At 39.9% G+C, this 12,606-nt stretch overlaps 2 protein-coding genes across 2 annotated transcripts in view; one reads left to right on the top strand and one right to left on the bottom strand.

The window, feature by feature from the left end:
• The first annotated feature begins 329 nt into the window (after window positions 1–329).
• LOC136249847 (tRNA endonuclease ANKZF1-like) overlaps window positions 330–12,606 on the top strand; it is a 36,632-nt gene continuing 24,355 nt past the window's right edge. The window contains exon 1 of the mRNA XM_066041970.1: window positions 330–646. Within this exon, the coding sequence (XP_065898042.1) occupies window positions 352–646 (295 nt within the window). The 5' untranslated portion in view covers window positions 330–351. The remainder of the gene's footprint in view (window positions 647–12,606) is intronic.
• LOC136249849 (uncharacterized) lies at window positions 10,866–11,901 on the bottom strand. The gene is made up of 2 exons (XM_066041972.1): window positions 11,726–11,901; window positions 10,866–11,619 (listed from the first exon to the last, which is right to left on the bottom strand). The coding sequence occupies exons 1-2, from the start codon at window positions 11,795–11,797 to the stop codon at window positions 10,996–10,998; spliced, it is 696 nt and encodes a 231-aa protein (XP_065898044.1). The 5' UTR covers window positions 11,798–11,901; the 3' UTR covers window positions 10,866–10,995.

Raw genomic sequence — 12,606 nt, 5'->3', positions numbered from 1 at the left:
GCGAGCCTTAATTCCTTCTATCTGGCAGAACGGTGAGAAACACTAGCAACAAAAGATATTCCATTGCTCCAGTTTGAATTAGATTCAGTCATTAGTATAGTGGCCGGGATCGCGATCTCTACTAGAGTCTAGTTATAAGCCAACACAGTAGCTAGCTATCCATGATTATTACAATAGTACTACTAGTGATTGTTAGAATACTAGGATACCAGGTAGAACACGTTTCCACTGTGGTCCAGTGGTAGAATCTGTAGAATGCGCCGGAGGTAGAATCTCGGGTAGAATGCTATCCAAAACCCACAATTGAAATAAACACGTATTCTATTTATTTAATGCTCAAAGAGCAACGTCATGTCTACCATCTCGTTGTTTAGTAAAGAAGGTAGCAATATTGTGGGGTCCCTTATCGAATTGGTGGATTCCAGTAATCAGTTTTCGGTATCGGCAGTAGAAGAGGACGAAAGGACACCAGTAGTCAGTACTCCAAGCGATTCTGACTCGTTGTATTGTACCTCATGTAAAGTCACATTACAAGACAGGCAGGACCAACTGCTTCATTATCGTTTGGATTGGCATAGGGTGAATTTGAAGAGGAAGGTACAAGGGAAACAGCCTCTGTCAGCTGAAGCATTTGAAGAAATCACCAGTGAGTCAGTTTTAATTAGCTTGCTACCTATATTTTACTTGCACAAAATATTTGAATTATAAAAGTGATGGGTTGGTATTCTTGTTTAGCCAGACCACTTTTCTCTCTTTGTCATTGGGTAGGGAGAAAAAATGGTCTGGATCCTGCAACAGGGTGTCACTCCAATAGACACTACTATATGATCTGCGACCGCGGTCAAAGCTGGTCAAAATTGATTTCGATTTTAACCATTGACTTTCATTGAAAACTTGTCTTGATCATTGACCTGGTTCCATTTATTTTCGTGCACAACTTACTCGTGAAGTTTTGACCATGCTGGGAAAACAGCTTAATCATTGTTCTTTGTGAAAAACCGGCCTTGTTCATTGACCTTTAGCTTTGACCACGGTCGCAGATTGTAGAACAGTGCCTATTGGAGTGACACCCCCTTGTCCTGCTCGAATACCCACTATGATCTCGGTTGTGGTCAGGATGGAAATGTGATCCATCACTGGTCTACAATAGCATGCACAGAAGCGATGATGTTACATTGGGAGGTGCATAATTAGGTTGAAGACTATGTGCATTCTATTTCTTCTTGATCAAACAATTATCATGGGGAAAGGGGTGGTGGAGAAAACCACAGGATGGGAAGGGATAACATTGGCAATGAAAGTTGTACAATGGAGACAACAAGTATGGATTCCATTCTGCATGATATACAAGAAAATTTCGTTGACACATCACAATCTGTTCTAAATTACTTTCAAAGGTACCAAAGCAGAGTGGTTGTAGGCTAGCTTCATGTGTCATTCTCCATGATTAGGGTTCAGAAGATAGTCTAAATGGCTACAGTATACTGATCCTTAGTAACTAGTATAGGGATGTGCTGTTTGTCATATAGTTATAGCCTTTTGTGGTGCTACTCTTCCTTTGATGCATTATTGTGGACAATAATGAAAACTGTGTTAACAAAAAGTTAACCAAACTAGTGTACATGTAGAGAAAAATTGTAATTTTACATGCTAGTAGGGATCATTGCCATACAAGTTGCTTCAACAATGGGAATTGTCACTTGAAGTGTACTACTTTAGCCATTGTAAATTGTATGGGAACTAAATGCACTTCAGTCATGCAGATTCATCTTGTTTAAGAATCTTTATGCTCTCTACTAGCTTGTTAAGCTCCTAATTTCTACATAGTTACAATATTTAAGATAATTTGATTGTTCTATTAGAGTATTACAAGCATCATACAGTACGGTAGTGCTGTATATTAGGGATCACAGAGGTTTGGGTCTTTCTGGCCGAAAAATCACCCAAAACCCAGCTTCACAATACCATCCTGGCACCTTGGCAGTATTGGTTAGGTATAACCAAGCCCAAAAGTGCCTGCAGTACGACCTTAAACACTTCCAATAGATCGTTACAAATTAAAAAAAAAAATTCAATGAGTGATATCCACAATGACATTTTTTGACGTTGAATTACAAAAATTGATGTCATAATTGACAAAATGGCCATGTTAGTGTGGGGGCTTTAGAGACTTTGGCACACAGTATTCAAAATGAATGTTGTCTGTAGATTTTTGCACACGTAAACAGAAGATAATAAAGGTAAGGAGTAGTACATGCACCGTGACAGTGCAAAACGAGCTCCAACAAGGAAAGCTGACCAAAAATTTTAAATTCGCACACAAATAGGCTTATTTGTATTGCCTTATATACTATAAGCCTCACCTTTGCCCTTATTCGAATTTATAAATGCTATCATAGGGAAGCACCATCTCACCCAATACCTCCATGTACAAAGTCCCCACACTACGGCAGCCATTTTGTTTTGTAACATCACAGATAACGCACGCTACGTCAAGAAACGTAATTGTGGATATCGCTCATTGAATTTTCTACTGATTGCCTGCCTGCCTGCCTGCCTGCCTGCCTGCCTGCCTGCCTGCCTGCCTGCCTGCCTGCCTGCCTGCCTGCCTGCCTGCCTGCCTGCCTGCCTGCCTGCCTGCCTGCCTGCCTGCCTGCCTGCCTGCCTGCCTGCCTGCCTGCCTGCCTGCCTGCCTGCCTGCCTGCCTGCCTGCCTGCCTGCCTGCCTGCCTGCCTGCCTGCCTGCCTGCCTGCCTGCCTATCCCATTTCTTTTTGCTGACTGCCCAAGGTACTGATTCACTGTAGCGTGATGCATGGCTTCCCTAGGTTTGTAAACAAGAATTGTCTGTATTTCCGTGGTGACTGGATTGATTGCAGAAGCACTTTTGATACTGTTCTTTGTTTGTAACGCTATGTAATGGGCTGAAAATAGGTGAAAGCAAAGTGTAATGGCCACTTCACTTTCGAGTCAAGTTTTTAGTTGGGGCGTGAATCATCCGTATTTTTTGTGGTGACTGGATTGATTGCAGGATGTGCATTTATAGTACGTTCACGTTGAAAACATTAACTCTGGCACCATCCTTTTCTTTAATGCGGTGTGCACGGGTTCACCAGTCTTAATGACGTTGCAAAAAAGTAAACAAACAGGTATAAGGAAAAATTAGGAATTTTAAATTCGATTAGGGATCATAGAAAAAAAGTAGGAAAACAAGGGAAGTCACCTACACTTGCAGATATACTAGTGAACATTTAATTTCTACTTCAGTCTATACCAGGTGTAGGCGACCTGCCTTGTTTCCCTACTTTTTTCTATGATCCCTAATCGAATTTAAAATACCTTATACTTGTTGAGCAATAAAACCAACGAAAGAGATGAGCCCCCTGGAATTTTTACCACTTATGGTCTGTTGTGATAGAACAGTGTAGTAGTACTGTTAGTGTTTCAGTAATGAATGACCCCCACCAAAATGCTGCATCTAACCCCCCTCACCCTCCCCCAAGAAATATCTTAAGCAGAAAAAAAGTACCTTAACTGAATAGTCTTAGTGTATTTAATGTCAAATATAGCCCCACACATGTGCCGCCAATATTGAAAAAATATTGCCAAAACCCAATTTTTGGTCTGCCTGCCTGACCACATTGGCAAGGCTAGAGGCTAAGTGACACATCATATAGCCACCATTTTGGCCACAATACTTAAGTCACGTGCATGTGCTTTTTGGAGTGTCTGCCTCTGTGCCTTGCCTTTCAATCGTGCTGTCATCTTCTGCTTATGAAACGAAACCATATTGAGGTGTTAATTTTCCATATCAATACCTTCTATATACATCAAAATTATTTTAAGGTTGAGCTCGTGCTTCTTTAAGAGGTATTACCTAGTAGACAGTTGATAGATACTCTACTTGCATGATAGAACATTTTACAAACTAGCTGTGGACCAAGCAACCCCCAGGTATAGAAGGGTGCCTGTAAAAGGGTACAGCCTTCCAAATATACACTGTAGGCTAGTACAAATTGGTAAACATCTGATTCATGCTGCAGTTATTGCAGAGCATTTCCTTTGGAATTTACAGGGAGGATGTACTTTCAATTCATTGCTTATGTCGATAAAGAACTGTAGAAGGGATAGATATATATGATGGCTACATTTTGTCTGTGCTACAACTATATTTAGAACAGAGAGATGTATATACAGTACATGGCATGCAACTTGAGTAAGTAAAGGTGCAGCTCTCAGATGCTGTAGCCCTGTTTAACTTTATAGATGTCAAGGGGACTTTACTATAATCATTGTTTTACTTGAAGCATTTGAACCCAAGCACCAAGTTTGTAGTACAATTGACAATACCCACTATATATATCTATATAATAATTCTCTAACTGTTTTCTGGCACTGCCCATTTGTCCCTGGTCGAATTCCAATTGGATCAGTACCATTCAACTCTAAAATTTGAGGCGAATCTTTTGATCCAGGCAATTCGTTAAACTACGAGAAATATCCTTTAAACCACCATAACTACCCGAGGAAGACACGGATTTGTTCAAAACTCTCTGGAGATCCTTATCGTGTTACCAGCCTTCCCCATCCCAGCCTACACTAGACGTTTCTCTCCCCTGTGGATGACAGTATGAGAAATGGAAAAATCGAGGCCATAAAAATTTCAAACACAAACTCCTCCCAGGTTTTTCCCCCGATTAGCTTCAAACTTGCTAGACCATCTACCTGTCCAAATCAATGTGTCATCAGGTGGTTTTCGTGTCTATCATTACGTTGGTTGCAAGATACTTATCACTGTAAATGGCCATTATTTATAAGTTTATGATACGCGTATATGGCGTTCCGGTATACACACGTTGCCAATAGAAATCAGATGACATCATGGTTTAACACAAGCTTACAATGAAATAGGAACAATCACTTTTTCATGATTTAACCAATTACATCAGCGAATTTGATCATGTGATCTGGTGTGTACTCTATCATCCGGCAATCACACCCACCAGTATAAAATGAGAGTTTTGTAGTGGGTGTGGCAAGTCTATGAGCGAAGATCATTCCTATCAGGCTACTTGATAGCGACTACAGAAGGAAGACTCGCCGGGAGCACACACTCTGCACCCTGCTGTGCTGTCCACTACAAGGATAGACATCCTGAAGCCTAAACCACTGTGCACTAGATGAAGTATAGCTACTGCAACACAAAGACAAGCACATCAGGGACTACAGACAGACCTAAAACGAAGGATTACCGGTACACCACTGCAAGGGAGAAGGAAAAAGTAAAAAAAGAACAGTTTGTAGTGGGTGTGGAAAGTTAACGAGCGATGATCACTCTAATCAGGCTGCCTAACAGCCTGCAGGATGACACCATTGTAGGTGAGGAAGAACGGAAGATTACGTTCAACTACTCTAGTAGAACATACATCTACCTTACCAGGTGACGAATCATGGACAAGATCATGAAGCTGCTATTGCAGTCTTCAATGTGTAGGGAGACACATTTTCACTCCTTGGTTAATTCTACAGGAAGAGCTGAAACTTCCAGAAGCTCTATTGGTTTAACTACCCTAATAGAACACATGTGACCTCTAATTGAGCAACCACTCTTCCTATGAAGGATTCACCTGGGCTATGCTGATACCTAATTCTAGCAACTCAAATACAACTCTTCTCCATCCAAATACACATGCTGGTGTTGACCTTCTTGCTCAGTACAGCCAATTAACTTGAATACCCATACACACTCAATACTGTATGTACTGCATGCACACTTTGTCATGCAATAAGTAAAGACACAACAATACCATGAGTCGTGACTAGGATTTAGAGATGGAACTCCAATTCAGTTCATGCAACATCATCTAAATGAAGTAGAGTACATCCCAATTGTGGCATTTGCTGCTCGAAACTAATCTCTTTTGTGTATGTGCATGGTTGTAATGGGTCACATCTTGATATGCCACCTTCATGAGGACTGTGTAGATCACTGCATCTTTAGAGCCTGTAACTGGACACATGCATCTTGATAAGCCATCTGCATGCATGAGTACTGCACAGATGTGCAGAAATTCCAGTGCACAAGGCCAATCTACATTATATAAACTATGACATCAGTCACTCATTGTTGATGCAAGTTCACCAACATTATAGCTAGGTATGTTAGTGCCACACACCATTGAAGAAATTATGCGTGCACATCAGTGGCTATGCATAATCATGTCTTTGTTGGTGTGATTACTCCTTGATCATTAGTAATGCTCAAATTTAAGTGTATTCACACAATAGCACAAAACAATTGTCTTAGTATCACACGCATTTTGTGCGGGTACAACTAGTATATATATATACCACTTTTACACCTCAGATCACAGGAAAGCCAGTGCATATATATCACATATTGCACTGGCTCAAAATGTTAACAAGATATACGCACTGCCTTAACGAGATATATGCACTGCAACCAGTGCATATTTTATAGTTGTAACATGGGCACTCGTGATTTGCCAGAAATGTATGCCCAAAGTCTGAGGGCGCAGCCCGAGGACTGCGGGCATACATTTCTGGCAAATCACGAGTGTCCATGTTACAGCTAATATGTAGCACTTCCATTAAGGCTCATAGCCTTAATGCCAATACGAGTGGAATCACTGGATTTGTTATATATGCATGCCTGAAAGATTCGATTATGGTTAGGCAGCAAGTAACGTTGTAGCTACGATTGTTATAATAAACGGACAAGTCCTATAGATATCGCGGAAAGTCGAGTAGGGCAAATTTCAGGGAAGTTACAAGTGTTTTAATGCTTTCGCATTGTTTAAAGACTAATCACAACATATACTAAAGACCTAAAGGGGTAAGCTTTGTTATATAGTGGTTAACTCGTGTCGTCCTTAATGTGGGCGTGTCCACATTCAAATACGTGCCGAAATGCTTGGGAATGCACTGTAAGACTAGTTCTCATCTTTAAGTAACATTTTCCAACTTGTAGAATGGCAAGGATACCAAAATGCCATCATTTGACTGCTGCTTCTGGAAACACTTCAATTTGTGGTAATTATCACGTGAACATTGATTTATTCCCACAATCGATTTCTGTCTGAGCTTGTATAAAACAAACAGAGGGTGATTCCACTGCCTCATCCACATCAAGGCCATACTTGCTTTGATGAAAGTGGCTTGCTCTTTTAGAAGTGCAACCACTTTCCCGGGATACATTTCAATGTACACCGGTGTACATTTAGATGTCTCCCTGTGTTGAGGTATACATGGCAAATGTATCCTCTGGAATTCCTTTGATCTGAGGTGTGAAAGTGTTACATATCTCGTTGACTCAAGATATTGCACAGTTAGGTGTGCATATATCGCGTTAACCCATTCCAAGAAATCCTCAGATTTCTTTGATGTCCTTTGCTATCTCTTTGTGCCATTATATAGTCATATCTTAAAATCAATTGTGGGATTTGGTTTCTTTGTAGTTTCTCAAAGCATGTTGAGTAGTTCCTTTGACTGAAATGAAGCTGTTTTTAATGCAGGTGAGCTCTATAACACTGTTTTGATAAGTTCTAGACACCTGTCTCGATGCTACATAATGCGCTAAGTAAATTGAGCCATTAGAGGTGAAGTGGTATTCATGCGTGACTAATTTTATTCATGGATACAATTTATTCATGATTATTATAGTAAATACCTATTTGTCATATTTTTTTAACATTTATTGTAGTGTCCATGCTAAAAAACCTTTATGTTCAGATGTAACCCACTACTAAAAAGTATTTTTTTAAATTGTAAATTTAACAAGTTGATGTTGTGCTACTTCTAAAAACCAGGCGCCATGCAGCTAGCTGTCTCATCTGGAATTAACTATAGACAGTATATGCTACCATGAGTTAACCAACTATATATTACTACTTTACAATAGGGTAGGGTTGTGCAATAATATTATTAGCTAATTCTCGTATTTTGTAATTCATGAAATATTCGTAATTCGTTCAATTACGTTGCTATGCACTGCTAAGGAAGCGTTTGTTAAACAAACCGCTTTTACCAACATATTACGCACAGAACTATCTTCTAAACTGTTTTATAGTGTGACTAATGTGTTTTTTCCCACAAATTGTTTCGATAAAGCCTCAAAGCTGCTCTTCATTTTCGTTCGCGTACGTAAGGGATACGTCCCCTTTCAACTCGAAGCGATAGGCTATTCCTGGTAGTGTACGAGGCCTGCACCGTTGTTTTTCAGTTGCTAAATGCCTGAAAACCTCAAGGGGAAGGTAGTCTGAGGAAAGTCACCACACCCGTATTTCAGTCCGCTGAAAAGAAACCACCTCAGAGCAAAGTTCACCTGTGCAGAAGTTTACTACAGACCTCATTTCACTTTTACTTCTTACGTAAAAGCTGCTTTTACCGTTATTAAACGATTTTACTCACGTGGGTGCGTACGGACAAACATAGATAGGTAGATATGTAGATAGGTAGATAGGTACACACACACACACACTTTTATGAAAACAATTTCAGTAAAGTGGGCGCGCGCCTGGTTTAAAAATGAAATTAGCGTGCCAAAGTAGGGACTTGCCCACTTTAACACCATCATTCATCTCTTGTTTCACTACTTTTTGTTGCATAGATCCCTACTTCATTTTTAAATTTACCATTTTTAAAAATAGTAGTTTATTTAGTTTTTTGTTGTAGCACAGCTAACAATGTAACTTGTGACTGTTCTATTAGAATATCATGCATGACTGTTCTATTAGAGTATATCTTGAGTCAGCCAAGAGGTGTGAAGCTAGCTAGACCAATAAAAGGTGAAGTCATTTACTGTTAAGTAAACAGCTAGATTGTTAAGAGGTGTGGTCTCTGTACTCTATCGCTTAGTCCACCTAGATCTTTGATTGATGTGGGTGGTCACAAACCTATCACAAACGGGATCCCAATCACGAACTTGCACGTAGCGCCAGGACTGAAGCGCTTCTGAAATCTAGTTCTGGAATAATTCTGTGATATCTATATATGAGAAAGTGTTGATATGAAAAATTAATGGTTTCGTTGGATGAAGAAGAAGACAAGCAGCCTGATTGAAGATAAAAGAAAAGACAAGGGGCAGAGGGCCTACACTCGTCGGGACCCCAAAAGGCACATCCCACTGGTGAGTTTGCTATTGTGGTGTAAAATGGTGGCCGTGCACTGTTTCATTTAGCTTCTAGCCTTGTGACTGTGGTCAGTGAGTGAGGCAGTGGGACTAAAATTCGAGTTTTGATGATTTAAAAAAAAAATCTATATCCAGCTACCTGTAATTATAAGTGTTTAATGCTGTTTTATATATTATATGGACTAGTACTGTTCCATAAAGGTTGCATAAAATGTCTCTGGGATGATTTTTTTAAAGGCAGATTTTTGGGCAGCATGTGAAATTTTCTGGGCAATCCCTACTTAAACGGTACTACTGTACCATTTGATATATCAGTATCGGAATCAGCAATTTTGTACCCATTATGTCGATTATCGATATATTGATAAATTTCCATATTTGTGTACTTCTACAGTACACAGGTCAAGAAGAATAAGTTTAAGCACGAATAGGTTTAATTTCAGCTTATGCACGGATAGTTTTAATGATGGATGTTCTATTAGAGTAGTTGACTGTTCTATTAGAGTATTTCAATTTTTAGCAGAGTAATTCAATTTGACTTAAAGTCTTACTCCTAAAGTATAATTTTGAATCCCTCTTGTTAATTCTTAGAATAGATTACTTAGTACTCTTGCTCTTTCCATCTTTTCATTGCCCATACGGACTGCATAAGTTGCAATTGGGGGGACCTGGTAGCCTGGGAAAGCAGCCCACCCAGCTGTAGCATTAATGGGGATGTTTACTGGGAAAGCAAATGCCCAACTGTCCTTGTTTCACTTAGCAGTGTTGGGGTTGTTGTAAACTCTGCAACTTCTCTCTCTGTGACACTGGACAATTCTACTGTGGGTTACTAGTCCTGCCTCTGGAGGGTTTGTCTACACAAGTGCCTGAGTGGTGCACAGGCATCCCAGTGCTAGTTCATTGGTAGGGGTTTCGCACGGCCGCTGGAGGCTTTGCTTTGTGTGTGTGTGTGTGTTTATGCGCGCGTGTGTGCATGTGTGTTTGTGCTTGTGTGTGTGTGTGTATGTACGTGCGTGTTTGCGTGTGTATGTGTGTATGTGCATGTGTGTGTCTGAGCATAGCCAAGTGGCTGGAGCATAGGTCTGGTAATCGAAAGGTTTTGGGCATGATTATGCCAATTTCGTGTTGTTGTTTCCTTGAGCAAGAAACTTTACTCACATTCTACTCAACTGTATATTAGGAACCTTGTGGCAGCTGTAACATCAATGGATACCTGGTGTAAACTGGGGAGACAAATGCCCAACTGCCCTTGTCTCATGTAGCAGTGTTGGGGTCGCTGTGACCTCTCAGTGAGACCTGACCAGTCCTCCTGCGTGTTACTAGTCCTGCCCCAGGAGGATTTGCCTGCACAAGGCTCAAGCTCCTGAGTGGTGCACAGGCATCCCAGTGCTGGGCAGCAATAGCTGTGTTCCACACAGCTATTGTATGCTTTGTGTGCGTGTGTGCGTGTGTGTGTGTGTGTAGACACAAATGTGTAATTTCCCTCAACATGGCCGCCACTTGATTCTTTGATGCTCCCTTCCAAGTGCATGTGCATGTGTGTGAGAGACACACAGAGAGAGACACACACACACAGAGACAGGGAGAAAGTTCTTAGTATCTTATAGATATAAAGAATCAATACCAAGAATGTTAATATTGAACTGAACATGTTAGACGCTATGATAACTCATAGCCATTATATTACCCTAGGTACCATGAACACCAGGTATATGAATGTATCAAATATTGTGATACTGTCTTTACAAAAATACAGTGACAACCTATTACCTAACCTATATATATATATCAAAAATACAAAAAAGAAGGAAAAATGATCACTGTGCTATTTCTTATTGTCCATTTATTATTCAAGTTCAACATATGCTGAGATGTATTTGATGCGATAAATTTCATTAGGCTCTTGACGGTACATCTCAAGGAACAAACCCTCAGTGAGATCTAGGCTACGATCATAGTTAGCTATATTAGTGTATCCTTCCTGATGCTCTGTGTGACAGGATCCCCATTGTTCAGTTGGCTTGAACTGCATCTTGATTTCACCGGAGAAGTGGTTTGAAGATACCTTATGTCCATTAACATCTTTAGAATTTACAAGAACTCCGTTACCCTTCTCTGCTTCAAGGTGTCGACATGGTGAATACTTCTTATAATTATCTTCATCAACTTGAATAAATCCAACAAAAGATGTGTTATCACTGATACCACACCTAAAATCATGATCTCTACCGTCTGCCCATGCAGTATCCATCGCCAGTATGATTGTTACAGAAACACTGTCGTTGGGTTTTAGAATACCAGCAGAAACTAGTGGAATTTGCAGGGCAAGTTGATAGTATGGTCCAGTAGTAGCACTGATCTCGTAATACTGAGGGTCGAGATTATAACGTCCAGCGATGACTGCATTGTCTTTTATCCATTGAGGGGTCATCAGCTGACGATAGGGCAGGATGCTTTTCTTCATGCACACCTAATGGAAACATAATTACTTTTGCGAAACATTGGCATCAGAAGTACATGTATGTGGTTGTCACTATATAGTAGCTATGTCTAATGGCTGACATATCTGTACTCACCTTCATGCCAGCATCCACTCCAGTTGGGAAAGAGGTTATTCCCAGTAGCACAAGTACTGCTATCACTAACATGATGTCTGTAGCAGAGTTATCCAACGATGTTTACACTTTTATATGACAGTTCACTTCAAAGTGACAGTAAAGAGTACACATGCCATATTTATAGGCAGTTGTGTGCCTATATTTGGTAAGGCACATATAGGCAGTTGTGCCTATATTTGGCATATAGGCAGTTGTGTGCCTATATTTGGTAATATACGAGATAGCCAATTGTCTTGCTTGTGTCTTTAAGGGCTTACTTCAGAATTTCATAAGAAATTGACTTAGTTCTTTTTACATGTGGTATTACATTGTGTATAATGTAGTTCCTATTGTATACGAATTCATTGTTCTCAAAGTGGTAGATATATGTATATATTTGAATAACTCTCACACTAGTAGTAGTATTCATGTCATTAAAAATGATGTGACCTTCCTCTATATATCTTGAGCTTTACAATTAAGTATTAATTTTATAGCAAACTAAAGTAAATTAGAGATTCAAGTTTGCGTATTGTATTTCACTGGATGGTAGCTATCAGATGCTTATGTGAGAATTTAAAATCCTTTTACTACCGTAAAATCGGGTTGTTAAGTGCATGCGCTTATAATTTTCAGAGAAAACTTTTTGTAAAAATCATGCTATCTGTTAGCCCCATACGCCTAATAAATAATTATGGTGGGTATAACATGGAATCACTATGTTGTAATAGAGTAGTTAATAGTTTGTGCCGGTCACCACGCCAGTATGCAAGGATATGTGACTCCATTTCCGGGTGAAATCCTTCGTGATGAATGAGATTATCACTATCCAGATGGCTGATTTGCTGTATACATAGTGA

Source organism: Dysidea avara, chromosome 3 (genome assembly GCF_963678975.1).
Source record: "Dysidea avara chromosome 3, odDysAvar1.4, whole genome shotgun sequence".
NCBI classification, from domain to species: domain Eukaryota; kingdom Metazoa; phylum Porifera; class Demospongiae; order Dictyoceratida; family Dysideidae; genus Dysidea; species Dysidea avara.
Note: the sequence above shows the minus strand (reverse complement) of the source record. Positions and strands in the feature narration are given on the sequence as shown.

What these genes read in the sequence shown, in the direction of transcription:
- LOC136249849 (XM_066041972.1), bottom strand. Translation starts at nt 11,797, where the DNA reads ATGTTAGTGATAGCAGTACTTGTGCTACTGGGAATAACCTCTTTCCCA. An exon ending in GAGTGGATGCTGGCATGAAG is followed by an intron (nt 11,620 to 11,725) that starts GTGAGTACAGAT and finishes TGTTTCCATTAG; the next exon opens with GTGTGCATGAAGAAAAGCAT.